At 40.2% G+C, this 26045-nt stretch overlaps 1 protein-coding gene across 1 annotated transcript in view; it reads right to left on the bottom strand.

Moving 5' to 3' along the window:
• Nucleotides 1–22961, bottom strand: part of GLIS3 (GLIS family zinc finger 3) — a gene marked incomplete at both ends in the record, with an annotated part of 507055 nt that extends 484094 nt beyond the window's left edge. Inside the window, one exon of the mRNA XM_079706423.1 lies at nucleotides 22574–22961. Coding sequence (XP_079562549.1) covers nucleotides 22574–22961 — 388 coding nt within the window. The remainder of the gene's footprint in view (nucleotides 1–22573) is intronic.
• Nucleotides 22962–26045: the final 3084 nt, after the last annotated feature.

Raw genomic sequence — 26045 nt, 5'->3', positions numbered from 1 at the left:
CAAACAACTAGATATCTGAGCCACCAATACAACAAATACAATTCTAAATCATCAGAATTTTAGCTAATTCCACTTTTACGTGCAAGCTTATCTACTTCATTATGTCTTCTAGTATAGTTGCGCTGGAACATTTTCATATTTAAATGCACTTTATTTTATTATAAATTATTTTCCTTGTATTTCAATTATGAAATTATATCCATTTAAAAAAATTAAATGTGTAGGTAGACAAAACTGTCCATGAATTTTGTTTGAGAATAATAAATGGGGCAATAAAAGTAGGGCTATGAAACACAGGTTTAGAAGGAGATGGAGGGCAGGAAGAGAGAAGCAAAAGAATAGCTGGTGGGAACATGACACTGAGAAGAAAGACGGAGGGGTGGGGGTGAGTCCTGACAACAAGCCACAGAAAGTACTTGGCTACTTGGTGAATGCTTAAATCTGAACTGTCTTTGTTTAATCCTTTTTTTCTAGGTAATAATGCCACACCAGTGTTTGTCATACCTTGCAGGAGTTAGCCAGATACATGGAAGGAACAGAGACATTGGAGTAAGACAGATCTGCATTCAAACACTGGTTCTGCTTCTTATAAGTCATGTAAACTTGGGCAAATAATTTTACTTCTCTGAATGTCTATTTCCACATTTGTAAAATGGAGGTAATAAAAAAGGCCTTACAATTTGGCTCTGCTGAATCTTAGAGCCTGTCACCATGTCTGGCATATCATGGGCCCTCAACAGAGGTTAATTCCACCAATCAGCCATTAAAAAGAATGAAATAATGCCATTTGCAGCAACATGGATACAACCAGAGATTATCATACTGAGTAAAGTAAGTGAGAAAGAGAAAGACAAATACCATATGATATCAATTATATGTAGAATCTAAAATATGACACAAATGAACCTGTCTATGAAACAGAAACAGAATCAGGGACATAATAGACTGGTGGTTGCCAAGGGGGAGGGGGTGAGGGAGAGGTGGATTGGGAGTTTGGGATTAGCAGATGCAAACTGGTATATATAGAATGGATAAACAAAAAGGTCCTACTGTATAGCACAGTGAACTATATTCAATATACTATGGTAAATCATAATGGAAAAGAATATGCAAAAGAATGTATATATGTATAACTGAGTCACTTTGCTGTACAGCAGTAATTAACACAACACTGTAATTCAATACTTCAATAAGGAAGGCGCTTCAACATGGCGGAAGAGTAAGACGCAGAGATCACCTTCCTCCCCACAAATACATCAGAAATACATCTACATGTGGAATAACTCCTACAGAACACCTACTGAACGCTGGTAGAAGACCTCAGACCTCCAAAAAGGCAAGAAACTCCCCCACGAACCTGGGTAGGGCAAAAAAAAAGAAAGAAAAAACAGAGACAAAAAGAATAGGGACGGGACCTGCACCAGTGGGAGGGAGCTGTGAAGGAGGAAAGGTTTCCACACACTAGGAAGCCCCTTCGCGGGCGGAGACTGCGGGGGGCGGAGGGGGGAAGCTTCAGAGCCAAGCAGGAGAGCGCAGCAACAGGGGTGCGGAGGGCAAAGCCGAGAGATTCCCGTGCAGAGGATCGGTGCCAACCAGCACTCACCAGCCCGAGAGGCTTGTCTGCTCACCCGCCGGGGCGGGCGGGGCTGGTAGGTGAGGCTCCAGCTTTGGAGGTCGGATCCCAGGGAGAGGACTGGGGTTGGCTGTGTGAACACAGACTGAAGGGGGCTAGTGCGCCACAGCTAGCCGGGAGGGAGTCCGGGAAAAAGACTGGACCTGCCGAAGAGGCAAGAGACTTTTTCTTGCCTCTTTGTTTCCTGGTACCCGAGGAGAGGGGATTAAGAGTGCCACGTAAAGGAGCTCCAGAGACAGGCGTGAGCCATGGCTATCAGCGCGGACCCCAGAGACGGGCATGGGACGCTAAGGCTGCTGCTGCCGCCACCAAGAAGCCTGTGAGCAAGCACAGGTCACTGTCCACACCTCCTCTCCCGGGAGCCTGTGCAGCCTGCCACTGCCAGGGTCCCGTGATCCAGGGACAACTTCCCCAGGGGAACGCACACCGTGCCTTAGGCTGGTGCAACGTCACGCCGGCCTCTGCCGCCGCAGGCTCTGCCCACATCCGTACCCCTCCCTCCCCCCGGCCTGAGTGAGCCAGAGCCCCCGAATCAGCGGCTCCTTTAACCCCGTCCTGTCTGAGCGAAGAACAGACGCCCTCCTGCGACCTACACTCAGAGGCGGGTCCAAATCCAAAGCTGAGCACCGGGAGCTGTGCGAACAAAGAAGAGAAAGGGAAATCTCTCCCAGCAGCCTCAGGAGCAACGGATTAAATCTCCACAATCAACTTCATGTACCCTGCATCTGTGGAATACCTGAATAGACAACGAATCATCCCAAATTGAGGTGGACTTTGGGAGCAATGATATATATATTTTTTTTGCTTGTTTCTCTTTTTGTGAGTGTGTATGTGTATGCTTCTGTATGTGATTTTGTCTGTATAGCTTTGCTTTTACCATTTGTCCTAGGGTTCTGTATGTCCATTTCTTTGCTTTTTTTCTTTTTTTTTTTTTTGATTACTTAAAATTTTTTTTTCTTATTAATTATTTTTTATTTAAATAACTCTTTTATTTTATTTTACTTTATTTTATTTTATCTTCTTCTTTCTTTCTCTCTTTTTTTTCTCCCTTTTATTCTGAGCTGTGTGCAGGACAGGCTCTCGGTGCTCCAGCCAGGCATCACGGCTGTGCCACTGAGGTGGGAAAGCCAAGTTCAGGACGCTGGTCCACAGGAGACCTCCCAACTCCCCGTAATATCAAACGGCAAAAATCTCTCAGAGGTCTCCATCTCAATGCCAAGACCCAGCTCCACTCAACGACCAGCAGGCTACAGTGCAGGACACCCTACGCCAAACAACAAAAAAGACAGGAACACAACCCCATCCATTAGCACAGAGGCTGCCTAAAATCACAATAAGGCCACAGACACCACAAAACACATGACCAGACGTGGACCTGCCCAACAAAGACAAGATCCAGCCTCATCCACCAGAACACAGGCACTAGTCCCCTCCACCAGGAAGCCTACACAACCCACTGAACCAACCTTAGCCACTGGGGACAGACACCAAAAACAACAGGAACTACAAACCCGCAGCCTGCGAACAGGAGACCCCAAACACAGTAAATTAAGCAAAATGAGAAGACAGAGAAACACACAGCAGATGAAGGAGTAAGGCAAAAATCCACCAGACCTAACAAATGAAGAGGAAATAGGCAGTCTACCTGAAAAAGAATTCAGAATAATGATAGTAAAGATGATCCAAAATCTTGAAAATAGAATGGAGAAATAACAAGAAACGTTTAACAAGGACCTAGAAGAACGAAAGAGCAAACAAACAGTGATGAACAACACAATAAGTGAAATTAAGAATTCTCTAGAAGGGATCAATAGCAGAATAACTGAGGCAGAAAAACGGATAAGTGACCTGGAAGATAAAATAGTGGAAATAACTACTGCAGAGCAGAATAAAGAAAGAAGAATGAAAAGAATTGAGGACAGTCTCAGAGATCTCTGGGACAACATTAAATGCACCAATGTTCGAATTATAGGGGTCCCAGAAGAAGAAGAGAAAAAGAAAGGGACTGAGAAAATATTTGAAGAGATTATAGTTGATAACTTCCCTAATATGGGAAAGGAAATAGTTAATCAAGTCCAGGAAGCACAGAGAGTCCCATGTAGGATAAATCTGAGGAGAAATACACCAAGACCCATATTATTCAAACTATCAAAAATTAAATACAAAGAACAAATATTAAAAGCAGCAAGGGAAAAACAACAAATAACACATAAGGGAATCCCCATAAGGTTAACAGCTGATCTTTCAGCAGAAACTCTGCAAGCCAGAAGGGAGTGGCAGGACATATTTAAAGTGATGAAGGAGAAAAACCTGCAACCAAGATTACTCTACCCAGCAAGGATCTCATTCAGGTATGACGGAGAAATTAAAACCTTTACAGACAAGCAAAAGCTAAGAGAATTCAGCACCACCAAACCAGCTTTACAACAAATGCTAAAGGAACTTGTCTAGGCAGGAAACACAAGAGAAGGAAAAGACCTACAATAATAAACCCAAAACAATTAAGAAAATGGTAATAAGAACATACATATTGATAATTACCTTAAATGTAAATGGATTAAAAGCTCCAACCAACAGACATAGACTGGCTGAATGGATACAAAAACAAGACCCGTATATATGCTGTCTACAAGAGACCCACTTCAGACCTAGGGACACATACAGACTGAAAGTGAGGGGATGGAAAAAATATTCCATGCAAATGGAAACCAAAAGAAAGCTGGAGTAGCAATTCTCATATCAGACAAAAGAGACTTTAAAACAAAGACTATTACAAGAGACAAAGAAGGACACTACATAATGATCAAGGGATCGATCCAAGGAGAAGATATAACAATTGTAGATATTTATGCACCCAATATAGGAGCACCTCAATACATAAGGCAAATACTAACAGCCATAAAAGGGGAAATCAACAGTAACACAATCATAGTAGGTGACTTTAACACCCCACTTTCACCAATGGACAGATCATCCAAAATGAAAATAAATAAGAAAACACAGCTTTAAATGATACATTAAACAAGATGGACTTAATAGATATTTATAGGACATTCCATCCAAAAACAACAGAATACACATTCTTCTCAAGTGCTCATGGAACATTCTCCAGGATAGATCATATCTTGGGTCACAAATCAAGCCTTGGTAAATTTATGAAAATTGAAATTGTATCAAATATCTTTTCCAACCACAACGCTATGAGACTAGGTATCAATTACAGGAAAAAGTCTGTAAGAAATACAAACACATGGAGGCTAAACAACATACTACTTAATAACCAAGAGATCACTGAAGAAATCAAAGAGGAAATCAAAAACTACCCAGAAACAAATGACAATGAAAACACAACGACCCAAAACCGATGGGATGTAGCAAAAGCAGTTCTAAGAGGTAAGTTTACAGCAATACAATCCTACCTAAGAAACAAGAAACATCTCAAATAAACAACCTAACCTTACACCTAAAGCAATAAGAGAAAAAATAATTTAAAAACCCCAAAGTTAGCAGAAGGAAAGAAATCATAAAGATCAGATCACAAATAAATGAAAAAGAAATGAAGGAAACGATAGTAAAGATCAATGAAACTAAAAGCTGGTTCTTTGAGAAGATAAACAAAATTGATAAACCATTAGCCAGAATGATCAAGAAAAAAAGGGAGAAGACTCAAATCAATAGAATTAGAAATGAAAAAGAAGTAACAACTGACACTGCAGGAATACAAAGGATCATGAGAGATTATATGCCAATAAAATGCCAATAAAGCAACTATATGCCAATAAAATGGACAACCTGGAAGAAATGGACAAATTCTTAGAAATGCACAGCCTTCTGAGACTGAACCAGGAAGAAATAGAAAATATGAACACACAAATCACAGGCACTGAAATTGAAACTGTGACTAAAAATCTTCCAACAGACAAAAGCCCAGGACCAGATGGCTTCACAGGCGAATTCTATCAAACATTTAGAGAAGAGCTAACACCTATCCTTCTCAAACTCTTCCAAAATATAGCAGAGGGAGGAACACTCCCAAACTCATTCTATGAGGCCACCATCACTCTGATACCATACCCAGACAAAGATGTCACAAAGTAAGTAAACTACAGGCCAATATCACTGATGAACATAGATGCAAAAATCCACAACAAAATACTAGCAAACAGAATCCAACAGCACTAGCAAACAGAATCCAATAAAAGGATCATACACTATGATTAAGTGGGGTTTATCCCAGGATTGCAAGGATTCTTCAACATACACAAATCAATCAACGTGATACACCATATTAACAAATTGAAGGAGAAAAACCATATGATCATCTCAATAGATGCAGAGAAAGATTTGACAAAATTCAACACCCATTTATCATAAAAACCCTCCAGAAAGTAGGCATAGAGGGAACTTTCCTCAACATACTAAAGGCCATATATGACAATCACACAGGCAACATCGTCCTCAATGGTGAAAAACTGAAACCATTTCCACTAAGATCAGGAACAAGACAAGGTTGCCCACTCTCACCACTCCTATTCAACATAGCTTTGGAAGTTTTAGCCACAGCAATCAGAGAAGAAAAAGAAATAAAAGGAATCCAAACTGGAAAAAAGTAAAGCTGTCTCTGTTTGCAGATGACATGATACTATACATAGAGAATCCTAAAGATGCTACCAGAAAACTACTAGAGCTAATCAATGAATTTGGTAAAGTAGCAGGATACAAAATTAATGCACAGAAATCTCTTGCATTCCTATACATTAATGATGAAAAATCTGAAAGTGAAATTAAGAAAACACTCCCATTTACCATTGCAACTAAAAGAATAAAATATCTAGGAATAAACCTACCTAAGGAGACAAAAGACTTGTATGCAGAAAATTATGACACTGATGAAAGAAATTAAAGATGATACAAATAGATGGAGAGATATACCATGTTCTTGGATTGGAAGAATCAACAATGTGAAAATGACTCTACTACCCAAAGCAATCTACAGATTCAATGCAATCTCTATCAAACTACCACTGGCATTTTTCACAGAACTAAAACCAAAAATTTCACTATTTGTATGGAAACACAAAACACCCCCAATAGCCAAAGCAATCTTGAGAAAGAAAATCAGAGTTGGAGGAATCAGGCTCCCTGACTTCAGAATGTACTACAAAGCTACAGTCATCAAGACAGTATGGTACTGGCACAGAAACAGAAATATAGATCAATGGAACAGCATAGAAAGCCCAGAGATAAACCCACACACATATGGTCACCTTATCTTTGATAAAGGAGGCAAGAATATACAGTGGAGAAAAGACAGCCTCTTCAATAAGTGGTGCTGGGAAAACTGGACAGCTGCATGTAAAAGAATGAAATTAGAACACTCCCTAACACCATACACAAAAATAAATTCAAAATGGATTAAACACCTAAATGTAAGGCCAGACACCATCAAACTCTTATAGGAAAACATAGGCAGAACACTATATGACATAAATCACAGCAAGATCCTTTTTGACCCACCTCCTAGAGAAATGGAAATAAAACCAAAAATAAACAAATGGGACCTAATGAAACTTCAAAGCTTTTGCACAGCAAAGGAAACCATAAACAAGACGAAAAGACAACACTCAGAATGGGAGAACATATTTGCAAATGAAGCAACTGACAAAGGATTCATCTCCAAAACATACAAGCAACTCATGCAACTCAATATTAAAAAAACAAGCAACCCAATCCAAAAATGGGCGGAAGACCTAAATAGACATTTCTCCAAATAAGATATACAGATTGCCAACGAACACATGAAAGAATGCTCAACATCATTAATCGTTAGAGAAATGCAAATCAAAACTACAATGAGATATCATCTCACACCGGTCAGACTGGCCATCATCAAAAAATGTAGAAACAATAAGTGCTGGAGAGGGTGTGGAGAAAAGGGAACACTTGCACTGCTGGTGGGAATGTAAACTGATACAGCCACTATGGAGAACAGTATAGAGGTTCCTTAAAAAACTAAAAATAGAAGTACCATACAACCCAGCAATCCCACTACTGGGCATATACCCTGAGAAAACCTTAATTCAAAAAGGGTCATGTGCCAAAATGTTCATTGCAGCTCTGTTTACAATAGCCAGGACATGGAAGCAACCTAAGCATCCATCAACAGATGAATGGATAAAGAAAATGTGGGGCTTCCCTGGTGGCGCAGTGGTTGAGAATCCGCCTGCCGATGCAGGGGACACGGGTTCGTGCCCCGGTCCGGGAAGATCCCACATGCCGTGAAGCGGCTGGGCCCGTGAGCCATGGCCGCTGAGCCTGCGCGTCCGGAGCCTGTGCTCCGCAACGGGAGAGGCCACAACAGTGAGAGGCCCGCGTACCGCAAAAAAAAAAAAAAAAAGAAAATGTGGCACATATATACAATGGAATATTACTCAGCCATAAAAAGGAACGAAACTGAGTTATTTGTAGTGAGGTGGAGGGACCTAGAGACTGTCATACAGAGTGAAGTAAGTCAGAAAGAGAAAAACAAATACTGCATGCTAACACATATATATGGAATCTAAAAAAAATGAAGAAAAAATAATTGGTCAGAAGAACCTAGGGGCAAGATGGGAATAAAGATGCAGACCTACTAGAGAATGGACTTGAGGATACGGGGAGGGGGAAGCATAAGCTGGGACAAAGTGAGAGAGTGGCATGGACATATATACACTACCAAACGTAAAATAGATAGCTAGTGGGAAGCAGCCACATAGCACAGGGAGATCAGCTCGGTGCTTTGTGACCATCTAGAGGGGTGGGATAGGAAGGATGGGAGGGAGGGAGATGCAAGAGGGGACATATGTAGATGTATAATTGATTCACTTTGTTATAAAGCAGAAACTAACATACCATTGTAAAGCAATTATACTCCAATAAAGATGTTTAAAAAAAAGTGTTGAAGGCAAACATAACAGTGAAGAAAAAAATTAAATAAAAAATAATTTTAAAAAATAAAATAAAATCAAAACCTAAAAAAAAAAAAAACCCAGAGGTTAATTCCTACCCACCTGCTCCTAGATGTTGCCTAATTTTTCGTGCCTCCTGAAAGACAGAGAAGTCCAGACAACAACTGTATTAGGTATCTATCTACATAGTAAATTACCACCATCTTAGTGGCTTAAAACAATACATGTGTATTATTATCTCAGTTTCTCTGGGTCAGAAATCTGAGTATGGCTGGGATGGGCCCTTTGCTTCAGGGTCTCTCACAAGCCTGCAATCATAGTGTCAGCTAGAGCTAGAGTCGCATCTCAAGGCTCAGCTGTGGAAGACTCTACTTCAAATCTTACATGGTTGTTTGCAGAATTCAGTTTCAGGACAGTTGATGGACTGAGGACTCAGTTCCTCACTGTTTTTTGGCCAGAGTCCCCTCTCTGTTTCTTGCCACATGGGCCTTTCCAAAATCACAGCATTCTTCATCAAAGATACAAACCAAGAAGACAATAAAGAGAGTCTGCAAGCAGGACAACAGTGAAACCTTCTGTAACCTAATGATGGAAGTAACATTTTATCACCTTTGTCATGGTTAGAAGCAAGTCCCTACATCTAGCCTATACTCAAGGGGTGGCTATTACAAAAGGGCATGAATGCCGAAAGATTGAGGGCCATCTTAGAGTCTGCCTGTCACAATAATGTATAGGTAATTATACAGAATTTGCTTCTATGTATGTGGGAAAATTACCTGGGCCAAATATGTAAGAAAATATGCCTTCAACACCCAATCCATATACTCCAACTTTTAAAAATTTGACTCACTAATTGCATGTGTTTTATGCCTGATAGATTCCTATTAAAACTGGCATAAAAGCCGAGAGTATTTAAATCATGAATAGATACTCTCTGATTATATAACCCAAGGCAACAAGAAATAGCTATGCTGAAAATTTTCAAAACTGACAGCCAAACTACTTCAAATTGCTGTGCTGTTCAAGGTGATTTCAAATAGAAATCATTGGTCTGCGTATCTGAACCCTGGCAACCCTCACCTTCACTACACTCTCAATACAACATAAACCTAAATGCTTAATGGATCAACTATTATATGCTCTTTCTTAATTCCCACATCCAGGACTGAAAACCTGGTAACACTAAAAAAATCGTTTACCTTATAAACTGTAGTGGCCACTACTGAAAAGTAATGCAAAGTATCACAATCACAATCACAGTTTAGTAGTTTATCTTTTAAGTAGAAAAATAAATTTTAAAAAATAACTTCTCTTAGAATTAACCTTTTCTGGTGGTCATTATTCCACAATCTCCTCCCTTACTTTGGAATCCTGCCAGCTGAAGAACACCATTTCTGTGATACCTTTGGAAACATCACCATTATTTGAAGCATATCCCCAAACTACATTTACTTAGGAGACTAAGTCCTAGGTATCACTCAACCTACATGCTCCTTTTCTGAGCAGGAGGGACCCATGTTTATTCCATGAGGCTCTCCCTACCCAGCTGGATGAACCAGACCTGACCCAAGCTGGACCAACCAGACTCTCTTTCTTTCTTTCCAAGGAACCTAAAAATGGGATAGAGGGACAGTACCCAGTTGACTCATAGCACAGAAGTTCTGAGTACATTACCTGTTTAGGGCTGGGGAAGAAAGCCGTGTTGAGGCCATAGATATTGTGATGGTTAATTTTATGGGTCAACTTAATTGGGCCATGGGGTGAACAGATATTTGGTCAAACATTATTCTGGGTATGTCTGTGAAGTGTTTCTAGATGAGATTAACATTTGAAATAGTAGACTGAGTCAAGGAGACTGCCCTCCCCAATGTGGATGGGCCTAGTCCGATCAGTTGAAGGTGTACATAGAAGAAAAGGTGGATCCTCCCACTAGCAAGGAGGAACATTTCCTGCCTGACAGCTTTGAGCTGGGACCTCAGTCTTTTCCAGCCTTTGGACTCAAACTAAAATATTGACTCTGCTTGAATCTCGAGGCTGCCTGCTTTTGGACTGGCACTTACATCACAGGCTCTCCTCGTTCTCAGGCCTTCATACTTGGACTAGAACTAAACCATCAGCCCTCCTGGGTACCCAGCTTGCTGACTGCAGATTCTGGTACTTCTCTGCGTACATACTTGCATAAGCCAGTATCTTATAATAAATAAATAAACAAAAAAATAAATATATCCTATTGGTTCTATTTCTCTGGAGAACCTTGACTAATATAGACACACACACACACACACACATACAACAGAAAATCAATCTGCAGGGAGAAGAATGAAGTAATGTGCAAACAGAAGCAGCAGAGATAAAAAATCACATTGCCTAGAGGGAAGCAATGTGGAGAAGTATCTTGTTCTTATAGTCCTTCAAAAGATCTTGTGGTCCACCCTCTTCTGGGGTGCCATGAAACACCCTTGGTTCCTTATAATAAATCCCCTTTTACGTAAGCTAGCCCAGTGGATTTCAAGTTACCTGAAACCAAAAGAGGCTTGAATAAGGTACTTGGTGAATCAGTACACATGCAACAGAAGGCCCTGGTCTCCAGCTCAGCCCCCGTAACCTGACTCATCCCAATAGAAGACAGTAGGATGGTTAAGACCCAAGGCACTCGGTTCAGACAGTACCTGGATTCAATTCCCAGCTTTGCCACATACTAGCCACATGACTGCTGCTAAATTACTCACCTCTTCAAACCTTAGTTTTCTTAATCTAATGTCACATAGGGTTGTTACAAGGATTAAAAGGAACTGAGCTCCAGGGCCATCATGTTAGGCTTCTGAATTGTTCTCTAGTTGCATGGCCCAGCAGCTCTGCTCAGTGCAGCAGCTAGCCAAGAGTAAGGGTTTAAAAAAATTAGCTGTATCTTTTTTTATCACATTGCCTACCTGATTGCCACCAAAACCACTATCTTAATCAAGTAAGGAGGAACACTTTTAACACAAATTGACACAAACACCTGCAACAATTTACTTGACATTGATTTTCTGCTTCAGCTCACTGTTCTCTTCAAAATAAATACATACCAGACACTACAATACTATATAGTAGAAATTATGGTAGACATAATTATGTCTTTCAGGAAATCGTACTCAACTACCAAGAACCTAGCCTGTTGAGGCAAACCCTGTGCCAGAAAACCAAAACAACATCCTATAAAAGTACTTAGGGTTCCGAAGTCAGTGAGGCATGGGCTAAAATACCCATGTGTTCTTGGTCAAGTTACTTAATCTTTCTAAGCCTCTCTCTCCTCATGTTTTCAATGGGGATACTTCATAGAGCTGGGAAGGATTAAATTAAAATATGTAAAGCTAAGCACAGTTATACAAAATACAAAGTGCTAAATAATTGCCAGCTCACTTATATCCAACCATGGAACAACCAGAAACTGATATATTCTACCTAATAATATACTAATAATCACTCAATGGCCCCAAGAAATAATTTTGAAAGAAATAACTTACATGGGGCTAATCCTGTCAAGTAGGTTGCTACTTTACCTTAAAGAAGTTGAGGGGCTTCCCTGGTGGCGCAGTGGTTGAGAGTCCGCCTGCCAATGCAGGGGACACTGGTTCGTGCCCCGGTCCGGGAAGATCCCACATACCGCAGAGCGGCTGGGCCCGTGAGCCATGGCCGCTGAGCCTGCGCGTCCGGAGCCTGTGCTCCGCAACGGGAGAGGCCACAGCAGTGAGAGGCCCGCGTACCGCAAAAAAAAAAAAAAAAAAAGAAGTTGAGTAAGATGCCGAGTTTAAACGCAATTAAACTTTCCCCTAAAGGTAGGGCAACCCTGCCTTCATTCCAGTTCATCCTGGGTAGTCCTGGGCATAATTATTAATAGGGCCCCATTTCACTTTTGAAAGTGTCCTGGTTTGGATAATAAATTATATGATCACCCTATCTATAGTAAAATCTTTAGGTGGAAGACAAACTTAAAAGATGTTATTTCATCTCAAGGCTTTTTATTGTGTTTTAATTTTTTTCTCTCTAGCTTTTGAGGCAAACCGTGAAAACAGAATTTAGGGTTCTACATCCACACAACATATAGCTTTTCAAACTTTCCAGACTTGAGAGTTATGACTAAGCTGGCCTTTACTTAAAAGGACAAATCCGTGAATGAATAGGGTATCGGGATGAGGCCATTCCATTCAGCAGCAGGTGCTGTGGATTATGGAGAGTCATACTGCCCCTGTAATTAGGAAGAACAATACTTTACATGCGTCTGGCGGTTTACAGTGTAAAATGCATTCTCACATGTATCATCAAATTTAACTCTCAAGAGCAAACGCGTTTTCTGTTCCACAATTTCACGCGTGCCTGAGATTTCCACACAAGTGGGTAACCACTTGGGAAACCTATGAGAGCAGCTCACAAGTTCTCTGATGCTCACTTCTCCCTTACCCACAATCCTCAGTCCCTGTCTTCCTCAGTTCCTTGACTCTTGCTTTCCATCCACTCCCAAGGATTTGAAACCCAGGTTTTTGACCTTCTTCTCCCATTCTGAACCCTGCCCTCCACCTCCATCCCACCCTCAGGCCATGATGTCCAGGTTTGTTTACCAGCCTCATGAAACTGAAGCCAAAGATGAAAGGTGATCTGGACACACTCCTACCAAAGACATGTCGCCAGGTCTGCCCTTTACCTAGACCCTGCCCATTTGGAAAGGAGCATAAGACATCACCCCCATTTTACAGATGAGAAAACTGAGTCAGGAAGGTCAAGTGGCTTGCCCAATGTCATATACCAGCAAAGTGTGAACCAAATGTGGGTCTTCTGACTCTAGTGTCCATGCTCTTTCTCTTATACTAATGCTTCTCAAATTTCAGTGTGCATTTGCAAGGCCAGCTGCATAATTTACAGGGACCAAAATGAAAATGCTGGATCCCTGTTCAAAAGGGAGGAAAATAGCATTTTCCTTTCTTCTCCCATCTCTTGACTTGCCATGGTATTTTTTTATTTGCTATTTAACACTGGGCTACTTCCAAACAGGGATACTCACAGAGTGAATGCAGGCTTTCAAAGGTGCCCAGATCCTCACCCATGATTGGGCATGTGGGGCACACACATCTGACCCTGACTTCCCCACACCAATGCTCAGGTCCCTGCTGAGGGCAGTAGTGGACACTGGGTGGGGCGAGGGAGCCAGTGGCCATCCTGGCCAGATGTGGAACTACTTATGAACTGAGACTCGAAGCTCCCCTCCCCTCTCAAGCTCCAGTGCCCCACCAGACTTCACTTACAAAACACAATTTCAGAGATAAAATTAGTAATAATGTCAAGTGACCACAGAGCATTATACCCGAAGCACAGCGCACCCCTTCTGAGACAGGGTACTGTGCAGTCACCCTTAAGCCAGCCCTGAGCACAAGAATCACCTGGGATCTTTTAAAATGCAAGATCCGACTCAGCAGATCTGGGGTGGCCCTGGGACTGTGCATTTCTAACCAGCTCCCAGAGGATGCTAACACTGTTGGCCTCAGACTATCCTTGAGTATCAAGATCCTACACCACAAGTCTCATTTTTTAACCAGTTTATTATGTCAGAGCCAATTATACACCTTCTATTTCTTTCATTATTCAAATAATGCAGCCATGAAAATAGGTATTAAATATAAGTCACCATCCATTGTATCCTTAAAATCTGATGTGTCGGAAGTAGCAAATCTATTCATATATTTATGATATCCTCTGGCCTGGGTTTAAAGACTTCATACTTGTACATATACCAATGTCACTCAGGTGGCCATCACACAAAGGCTTCCTGATTCCTGCTCAGGTAGACAATGCCCTCCCTGCTCAGAAGGACCTATTATTGAAAAGTGTCAAGTACAATTTTCTAAAACAGGAGCAAGGGCCCATATCCTCAGCTCATGGATAGAAATGATGGCTGAACGGATTTGAGTTTTTAAAGATATACTTTTTCAGGAATGGCAGCAACCTTAGACTCTACTGAAGAGAGGGGGCAAGATTTCTCAGAATTCCTGTAGCAGGAACTCTCAGATTATGAAGTCCTATTCAATGGCAACCCATGCAGCACATGAAAAATGAGATCTCTAGAAAACTGAGCCTCAATCTCTTCATCCCTAAAATGGGGCCAATTACACTTGCCTTAGCTCATGGGATTATGCCTTTGATAAAATCATATGAAACAGTCACTATGAAAGGTTATGAACTACAAAGTACTTGACAAATCCAAAGTTGCTGCTGTTTAACAGCCTTAGAAAATGCTATAGGTTACTAACAGATGTAACATTTCAAGGTCATGCCCCATAGCATTTGAGGTGTGTGTAGAAAGTAGGGGAGTTAAAAGAATATATTCTTTTAAAGGTGGAATGTTATGAGACTGACAAACCACTTTCATAACTGGAACAAATTGTGCCTGTCATTCAATAATACTTGGAAATCCATCACCAATATGACTTATACTCAGCATCAATAAATCTCACAAAGTGAACCCTGTGCAGACCAAAGAGTAAACAAAAGTAAACATTGTGTTTCACCTGTCTTGTTTGGCAAGATGAAATGAAAACTCTGGCTACCTCAACTGGAATAAAGCCTTTAGTCTCTCACTGGTTTGGTTATTTTTGGAAACTTTTATGGAATATTAACTTTATTTGCTCTAATTCTGCAGGAAGCCACATTGGAAGTGCAAGGAAATATAAATGATTAAAAAGCAGAAGTAGGGGGGAAAAAAAGTAACCACAAATTTTGTCCCAACTTTCTTAAGCTAATATATCAACTGTATCTCTTCAAAAATGTGGGATTCCCCAATTGCTATTCTTGCCCGACTTCTAACATGACTACACTCAACATGGTTCACTCACTGGTGTTAGCAGATTTTTTTTTATTGTCTGTTGTTTTACCAGGGATCAACATAAGTAAAGGAATGATGTAGGAAAGTAACTTTTTAAATCAGTGGCAGTATTTTAAAATTTTCTGATGTAGCAGTGGGGGAAAACTATGAAGCTAGTTGACCCACTAAGGAATCAAGCTCTAACCTAAGCTCCAGGTTATAACCAATTAAATTAGTAAACCACAAACAATAAAGAATAAAAATAAAACTTGATGTATTATTTAAAGTACACTAGTTTTTAGACCTCCCAGGCTCACACGACACATTTTCTTAGACCGCGTCTTTATAAGAGACACCAGCCTTAAGTGACACAAAAGAGTTTTTAAATCGCAATTAGTTTAATGTCCTTTGTTGATATTATTCTGCTTTTTCTGACTAACAATAATGAATAACCCACAAGGCACTAATGAATAACTAACTCCCTTTGTCTCCAAGGACAGCAGAGCCCAACAAGAAATGTCATAGGCCCCGAAGAAAAATAAAAAACCTTTACAATGAAAATCTTCCCAATTATATAGTTCTAGGGGTACTGCCAATGTGGAATTGTCTTAAATATTTAAATAGCTATGTCAAACGTGCTTATAGTGAGGATCATAAAACTTATTTCCCAGATGTTTTGAAAAATGCATTTCTCCCAGTCTAATTACAGTCTGTAACTGTTGAGCAGGAAGTAGGGAGAAATGCCATTAGTGGTACAATTTAACTTAGATTCTGTACTCACCAATTCTAGGAGGGCCAGAAAGTTGCCAACTGCAGAAAGTCCTCCAAACTCAGTCACTCACCAGCAAAGATAAATATGAACATTCTTATCTCAGCACATTAAAAATTGACATGTAGTAAGCAATCATTTTTAAAACAAATTTCTATATCTTATAAATATAAAGCTAAAAGTAAGTTTTTTCTCTGTTGTAGTACAAAGCAAATAAACAAATACACTCATGTTCCTGAGAACCAGGGTTCTCACTGACAAATTCGCAATGAGGAAGTGTGAGGAAGTGTGAGGAAGAACTCTGTGATGTATTTTAACTGGAACTCATTATCTTGGTCTGGTGTATTTCCTCACTCTGTCCACAGAAAGGACCTAGAAGCAATGACACCCCAGAGCCAATAAGAACACCCTTTCATCCAGTTTCCCAAGTATCAATTCCCACTAAAAGGAACCTGAACTTTTTGGGAAAATGGCTGATTCCAGGTCTGAAGCAGGGAAGTACAAATGAGCCTAGAACATCTTGCTATGTCTCAAACCAAGGAAGTACTTAATGGGAACATGTCAAAAGGACATAAGAACTGACTTGAAGGGGCTCCTGTTGGCCAAATCTGGGACAGTTTGAGCAGCAGAAAAAACAGTGATGGTAGTGAATTACAGCACAGTGAATTTTTAAAAAGAATACATGAATCTGCAATGACTCTAAAAGAGAAGGGAGAGAAGCTCTCCCTTCCAGAAGAATACCAGATAATAAACCTAGAAGGAATGATAAAATCAGAAAACAACCATTATGCAATCAGCAGCATAACTGATTCAGACAAGGATAATCAATAAATGCTATGAAAGGCTGTTACAGAATAAGATATTCACATACGATTATTTGTTAATTTTGAAAAGAGTCCTTTGCAATGTAGAGATCTGGTGACACCACCTTAGACAGACAACCAAAAGCAGCATCACAAATACTAGGACAAATGAAGATTTAGTGCTTCTTGGTATAACACAACGGGTGGTGCACAAATCACCTATGTGGTATTCCTGCCGAAAATGTTTAACCTGAACCCAATCATGAAGAGATGAACAGACAAATCAGATTGTGAGACAAGACAGCTGACTTGAACTCTTTAAAAGTATCAACACATTTTGCCATGAAACACAAAAAAAGGCAGGGGGAGAGGGCCATGCTAGATTAAAGTACACCAGAGAGACATGACAACCAAACGTAATGCATGATCTTTGGTGAGATCCTAGATGGCTAGGGGAAAAAATGGCTACAAAGAATACTAGATTATAAGAGGGGGAAGAAAATAATACTTTATATTATAAATAATAAGTAAAATAAAATGTATAATGAATCTGAATATGAACTATATTTCAAGATACAATTGTTTATAAATAATACTGCTATATCAAAGCTATATTTCTTGGTTATGATTAATGTATGTTAGTTATATGGCATGAAAGATACCTGCTTAGGAATTTTGGGGTAAAGGGTCACAATGTCTGCAACCTACTCCCAAGTGTTTCAACTTACTTGAGAGAGAGATAAAGGTAGCAAATGCTAAAAAGTAAAATACAATAGAACATAATACAAAATGATATAAGACAAAATCTAACTTTTAAAAAAAGATATACTCAGGAACCAAGAATAAGTTTTATTTAAGAGATCAGTCATGCACGATTGGCTAATTAAGTGGAAGTAGTTGAGTGTGGCTCCTGAAAAAGCCAATTAAAGGAGGTAGATTGCAGGGGAATAGTCCCCGTTGACTTTCTGCCTTTTGTCCTTCTTCCTTCCTCCTTCAACCTCCTCAGAAGACAGAACCCATAAAGATGCTGCAGTGAGGCAGCCCCTGTGCAACCGAGAGGGAAAGACTAAGGGAAGCTCCATGATCTTGGGCCTGTCTTCCTTGAGCTTCTAACCATTAGCAGCAATCACCTACCTTTGCTCTTTCTGTGAGAAAAATGAACTCCTAAGACATAGGGTCCCAGATGTTCTCAGTTCATGGCATTCTTAGCATCTCAGTAATTTTTTCATGGCACCCCAGGCCAAAAGAAACACCTAACAGTTCTGTTTATTAAGTAGTTAGGTGTCAATAACTGAATAGTAATTATGTACTAATAACTTATTAGCTGTTTGAAAAAATAACACATAAATTTTTTTAAAAGCATTTTTATTTCATTTTTAAATAACCACAATTACTAATGGGATGTGCATTTCAATTATGCCTTCTACTACTTCTCAAACCTTGGAATCAGATTGGACATCACCATCTTCATCTCCTAGTCTACACTGATTTTCACTTAGTATGTGCTTTTTTTATTGTGGTAAAATATACATAAAATTTACCATCTTAACCATTTCTTAAGTGTACAGTTTACTGGCATTAAATATATTCACATTGTTGTACAATCATCACCACTTTTCACCTTCCCAAACTGAAACTCTGTACCCATTAAACAATAGCTCCCCATTCTCTCCTCCCCTAGTCCACAGTAACCACTATTCTACTTCCTGTCTCTATGACTATTCTAGGAACCTCATATAAGAGGAATCATACAATATTTGTCCTTTTGTGTCTGGCATATTTCACTAGCATAATGTCTTAAAGGTTCATCCATGTTGTAGCATATAACAGAATTTCCTTCCGTTTGAAGGCTGAATAATATTCCATTGTATAGATATGACACATTTTGTTTACCCATCCATACATTGATGTATACTTGGGTTATTTCTACCTTTAGCTATTGTGAAAAATGTTGCTCTGAACATGAATGTACAAACTACTTGCTTTTTTTAATCACAACTACCAAATAGGCAGTTTCTCAAAGATACAACATCATCAAAAAGAACATACTGCAATCTCATGGTGAAACTGTGAGCCTCCTCAAACTAGTGGTCTGCCTGGTGTTCAGGGATGTCACATATCCCATGTTTCCTGCAAACTTTAAAATATCTCGTGGCTCCCTCTGAGTCTCCTGTGGTACCCCAGTGCCCTCGGCACACTATTTGGGAACCACACCCTACAGTGTTAAAGCCATGGTTATCTGAGTTTTCATATGAGCAGAACTCAATCCTTAAGTAACATAAACATTACAATCAAGTTTATATTTCTCATGAGGCTCCCGCTGGAAATTTTCAAGTCTTCAAAAAGTCAGATGTCTGTCTGTATGACAATCCCCAGGTAACTTATTCTACTGGAGATATACAGAAAGATAAATAGATATATATATCAATAGATACACCTCCTATTGGTTCTGTTTCTCTGGAGAACCCTAATACACCCACAGAGTCACAGGTTCTTTGGCACTTATCCTTTTGGATCATGACACTGTCAATAGTGCATGGGAAAGCAGTGGCAAAATCAGGGAGAGATATCAACCTCAAGTTTATCACATCATCCCCAAGGTTAAAATCCTTCCACAGTTTGCCAGTGTCCTCAAGATGGATCCAAACTCCTTGGTATGGCGCTCATGACCCTTCATCTGGCTACTGCTTATCTTTTCCAGCCTCATCTCTTACCAGAGTCTCCACACCTCCCCTCAATGTGAAACCAGATAGAAGTCCATGAAATGCACCATGATCTCTCCCCTCCAGGTTTTGAGCGTGCTTTTCTCCCTACCCAGAGTAAGTCCCAGACAGCCCCTGCCCCTTCACACACACACAGAGGACATACTCTTCCATGATTGTAAGGCTAGCTCCTCATCCTTCAGGTGTCTGCCTAGATACCCTACTCTCCTCCCAGATCCACTGTTCAAGCACCGGCTGGGAACTCCTCCAAATGTTGCCATATCACCCTGAGTGTATCTCTACCAGAGCCTTAATTATGCTTTATTCTAACTGCCCATTTATTTTTTCTGAGTTCTCAACTCCTTGAGGGCCAGGACTATGTTTTATTGGCTATTATATCCCCAAAACAGTGGCTCACCCATAACATATGCTCAATAATTATTTGTAGAGCAAATGATTGGATGAAGCTCAAACAGTCCCAGATCACCATTCTCAAGCAGTTACTGGCTTAGTTTAGGAATTGTTATCCAAGATCTGAAAGGGACACATTCAGCCACTCCTGGCACCATCCAGACCACTAGTGGTATCCAAGCTGCAAGGCAAGGGGGAATAATAATACAGTTGTCCTCAACCCCTTACCCATGTCCATGCATGCCCCAATCATGCAGATCCAGAACAGGCACTGCAAACTTGTAAGCTGAGCAAGGAGCCAGAAAACAGAAAAGAAGAGAATCAGGAAGCAGTGCTAATTTTTACATGAGTTCCAAGATGTATTAACCCTGAGAGTTCGTTATTCCTTAAGTACCTGAAGCATTTTTTATAAACTACGATTATAATTATAACCACTTCTAATCACTATTAAAGTAATATTCCCAAACTCCTTATTGCCTGGCAGGGCTTATGTTACTTATTCTTTCTAGACCTTAGCTCCCTTATCAGTTAATCAACAATAGCATACAACTCAGGGCTGTCATTAGGAATAACTGAAACTATGTACTGGAAAGCACTTAACATGGTGCCTGACACATGCTAAGTTATGATATAATAAGTGCAAGTTATTAATATTATCACCATTATTATTGCCAGTCAGGATTTCAAACACAAGTATATATAAAAGCAAGCTACAGTTCACTAGTCAAGCATGAGCTGAAAGACTTTACTGGGCCTCAGTCCCTAAAAATACAAACACATGAGCTTGACATTAAGAACCTTAGCTTGCCACGTCATGAACACAGCAACCTGACAATGACGGAGCTATTTTAGATGCAGCCCCCAGGGAAAATTTTTCCTATACTTACACTAAATATCAGTAGCTCTGAGAAATAAAACACCTCAAAACCAAGCCTACACCAAAGTAAGTAAAAAAAGAAAAGAAAAAAGTTACATATATGTTTACTTTTTTTTTTTAAGCTACCCATTTATACCAACTTCTCCATATACAGAAATACACAGACACTAAAACAAACAACTTTTGGGTTACTTGCCTGATATAAATCATTATTCATCATAATTGGACAAGTTATGAGTTAACTGGGTGAATGGCTACTCACAAGGCTGCTAGTAATTTTATTTGGTGGTATAAACACTTAGTATAAACATTTAAAACTAAATGCTAAAAATACCTAAAGGAATATATAATCATGCTATTTTATATAACAAGGCTATATTTTACATGGGATACATACTCCTTCTTTTTCTAGCCCCAATACACATATCATTAGCAATATAACCTCATTAAGTCAACAACAGTTTCTAGAGAGAGCATGTCACTCAAATAATTTGTTATTCTCCAAAAATTATTCTTAATTTAAAACGTATAGTAATTCAAACACTGCTGAATTAAAAGCATTCTCTCTGCATTTCAAATTAACAAGTTTTTTCTAGTTCTCAACAAGCACAAAAATACATCTTTTCATTATACTCTTCTAGCTGCGTTCTCTCATGTCACTAGCTGTATTATAAAAATTATAGGTTTAGGGACTTTCCTGGTGGCGCAGTGGTTAAGAATCCGCCTGCCAATGCAGGGGACACGGGTTCGATCCCTGGTCCAGGAAGATCCCATATGCCACGGAGCAACTAAGCCCGTGCGCCACCACTACTGAGCCTGTGCTCTAGAGCCCGCGAGCCACAACTAGTGAGCCCTCGTGCCACAACTACTGAAGCCCACATGCCTAGAGCCCGTGCTCTGCAACAAAAGAAGCCACCACAAGGAGAAGCATGCACATCGCAATGAAGAGTAGCACCCCTGCTCACCGCAACTAGAGAAAGCCTGTGCACAGCAACAAAGACCCAATGCAGCCAAAAATGAATAAATAAAAATAAATAAAACTTTTTTTAAGTTATAGGCTTTGCTCTTAGAATAATTTTTTATCATTTTATGTACTAGTTCCTCATTTTATTGGCTATTAAAATTTCTCCCTTTTTAATCCTTTTCCTTCCAAACACCACCTTTCTTCTAGCATCCAACTAACATAATGACAGTTCCAGCCACCCATCTCCTCCATGGCCTGCAGAATCCAGCCCCTGGTAAGCCAAGGCAGAGCTTTGTGTATCCAGAGGGCAGGATCATACTAAACTTGCTCTTGCCCTTCCTCTGCCACCACCCACCCTACCTCCCTGTTTCCAATCTTTCTATCTCATCTTCCACTCTATTTCACAGTCCCATGAGATGACACATTTCCCACTGTGGTGCCCTCACCCTCACACGTATGTACACGTATAGACGTCCACATCCTTTCCTAGAAAGCTACATATCATTATGAGACTATCAACTTTGACCCTGACACTGAATCATGTATTTTTCCATTGGATTTGCTGGCAGAGAAGAGACAAGGAGGAGAAAAAAAATAGTGTCCACTTTTAAAAGATCCCAAAAAGACAATCCTACCTTTCCCAGATTTTGGAGGAAAGGGGCTTCCAAACTCCTGTTGCTTTGGCTTTAAAGTGTGTGGCCCTGACATGCCTCCAGCCTGGGTGACCTGGAAACGTGGCTTCCCACTGGTGAGCACTTGTCTCCTGGGGCTCAAGGCAGGCAGATGGATGGGGCTCTCATTCATGTTGCTCTGAGGAGCCATCCCTCCTCCTGAGGGCATCTTGAGATGGAGGCTGTTAGCAAGGCTTCCAATGGCAGGGCTTGGTGTGCTGCCACAGGACGAGGGGCCAGGAGTCCCCGAGTGGGCTCGAATGGGAGGAATGTGTTGGCCACTGACCATCCCAGGCCCCTGTGGGGTTCCTGATGTCCGGTGGAGATTCATGCTGCATGACCTTCCATTCATTCTGACAAAACCTGTAGCCAGGTTGGTCAAATATCCAATGACACTAATGATTCCTTTCAGGCAAAGTCCAATAAGTTATCCATGGTGTGGTTTATTAGCCTGTTTAAAAAAATAAATGCAGGCATTTTTAAAAGTAAAAAGGAAAATAAATTACAACGAGTTTTCAACCTGTGTAGCATTCATATCAGGAAGAAAAGAAGCACTCTCAGCAAAACGGTCTTTTATGTAGAACAGGGTTATCAAATACATGGTTCATTGTCAGGCACTCTCCCCTCCTGCACTCGTTGTAGACATGGATTATGGATCACTGCGTTCTTTTTTTTGCCACTGAACCCTTCTCAATACAGTGCTCTTGGCAACTATAACCAATCTACTGGTGCCAGCTTGCAAAATGAAACTTATTTTGCTCCGTAGAGGATTTGTCTGTACTAGTTCACATTTGCTACAGTGCGTCCTGGGAAACCCAAAAGCATCACCTTCATGAGCTGTGAGACTAGTGCTTCAAAGATTCCAGTAAACAAACAAAAAGCCAATACAGGGCTTCCCTGGTGGCACAGTGGTTAAGAATCCGCCTGCCAATGCAGGGGACATGGGTTCGAGTTCTGGTCCGGGAAGATCCCACGTGCCGTGGAGCAACTAAGCCTGTGTGCCACAACTACTGAGCCTGCGCTCTAGAGCCTGCGAGCCACAACTACTAGAGCCCGCACGCCTAGAGCCCGTGCTTCGCAAGAGGAGAAACCACTGCAATGAGAGGTCCGCACACCGCAACGAAGAGTAGCCCCCGCTCACCGCAACTAGAGAAAGCTGCACAGCAACAAAGACCCAGTGCAGCCAAAAATAAATTTAAAAAAATTTTTTTAAAAGCTGATATAACCTCTAAAAGAGATTATGAGGACATTAAACCATCTCAGATTTTTACTCTATGAGCAATCTTTTTCGCAGTCCCTAGATTTACAAAGGATAAAAAAATAGGCATGGGAATCTCACAAAGCCTTCATATATCCATATATCCAAATATTCACAGCAGCGTTAGAGTCTTGGTTCTATATTGATCCTGAGTTATGGGGATGGAAATAGAATCAACATCACAATACTCTCATCCTCCAGTAAGATCCTAGAAAAGGAAAAGGCCGTGTGAAATGCTTTATGGAAAGCATAAGGACAAAACAACCCTTCTAAAGGTGAGTATGTTCATCATGCACCACACACAGTAAACTGACAGTAGTTCCATGAAGCTTCCATCTGGCATCCTACCACTCCCTTCCTCAAGTGGCAGAGGGAGAACCAAAAGTAGTGACGTGGCCACAGGACATCATCATCCATCCATATATAATAATGCCAGTACTCCCTGGTTATAAATCATTAGGAAAGGCCTTTTCCTCCCTTGATCAAGAGTTCCCCAAAATGTGTGTAATAACGTGACTAAGTGCCACTACTCCAAATAAATGACCGACATAGTCACAATCTGTATTCTTTTATACAGACATGATAGTCATGGAAAGAAGCCAAAGCTGAACAAACACAAGAAATACAGACTGAGTGCAAAGTAGTAATGGCCAGATATCCTCAACTGGATGATTCCTACTTTTTCTCTATGATCCACTCAATGTCTTAGATGAATATTTCCAACTCAACTCCCAAATGAATGTTCCATAAATCATCAAGTACAAGATATCAAGGATAGCAAACCTTTTGTGAAGAATTTTTTTTTATCGTTTTAGAAAATCAAAAATACAGGTATCCCTTGCTTTTCAAAATTTCACCTTACACCACTTTGCTTTTATAAAACTTACCTAAGTACCTGTTTTCACTAACCAAAAGAAATTTGAGGAGGATTTTCACTTTTATGAAAAAAGGTGAAAAGCAAAAACAGCTTTAGCATTTGTTCTGCAGGGGGCCATTATAGAGGCAGTACTCACCCCAAGCAGTGACAGTGCTCCTTTGCTGGGAACTACGCTCAGCATCTCAACTTCAAGCCTCCAGAGCGTTGAAATGTGTCTGTGAGCATCTGTGCTTTATCTCATTTTATTTTGTGCATCCCTTAGCAACATGCGTCCTAAGGTAATTGCTTCTTCGTTTTATGCCATTTCAGCTGATGAAAGATTTCATAGGAACACTCTACTTTCAGATAGCAGGGGAAACCTGTAGTATTTAATTTTCAAGCCAAGCACTCACTGTGCCTTCTGCAAAGTTGACTGTGTATGCCCATATGTTGAGGAACTTCCAAAATTACCAACAATATAAATCTGGAATGTTTTCTTCACCTTTATCAAGTCTTCATTTTATTAAGAATTCTATCAGTCTGCCACATTTAATACTGACATGCCTCCTTGGAAACAATCCTAGGTCTCACTCCTGTCCTTCCCTCCACTACAGTGGCCAAGAAGGGACAAATAAATCTAATGAAGATTATCCAAAACTGCATCATTTAAGTTTCTTTATGAACAATAAGAAATGAACCCTGGTATCAGACTGGTTGTAAGTTTTTTTTTTAATGCTGGAAAAATTCCAATGCCTTTTCTGCTGCATCCATTTAGAAGAACTCAAGTATACTACCAGCTGGTCTGTTGATTCACTAGTTGATTGTGGGCAAGAGTCATTTAATGTCTCTGTGCTTTGCCAGATGATATTGGCCATCTATTCTCCATTCATTGATAAAACAGTGTTTTCTGAGGCACTTTGAACCCTGCAGAAGAAAGCACTTATTCAGTACCAACCAAAAAAAAAAAAAAAAAAAAAAAAGGCAAAATAAATATGTTGTATTGGCAATTTGTTGAAAATGAGGAATTATCCAACATGACTGGAAATATGAGTCACTAAGACCATGGGCCAAGTGACAAGTTTCTGCAGATTTGCAGACTATGCCCATTTCCAGGTTTTTTTTAAAATAAGGGAGTCGATTTTGGCAGCAAGATCATATATAAGCAGGAATTCTCATAAAAAATCTGGGTAAAAACATATAAGTAAGTACTCAGCATTAGGTTAGATCATTAAGAAGGTGAGTTTGTAAGAAGGAAAAATAATTAAAGAACTGAGAACTTAATTATCAGAACTCATACCTGCCCAGATATTTATTTTATTTTT

The sequence above is a fragment of the Hyperoodon ampullatus genome (genome assembly GCF_949752795.1).
Source record: "Hyperoodon ampullatus genome assembly, chromosome: 6".
Taxonomy (NCBI): Eukaryota; Metazoa; Chordata; class Mammalia; order Artiodactyla; family Ziphiidae; genus Hyperoodon; species Hyperoodon ampullatus.
Note: the sequence above shows the minus strand (reverse complement) of the source record. Positions and strands in the feature narration are given on the sequence as shown.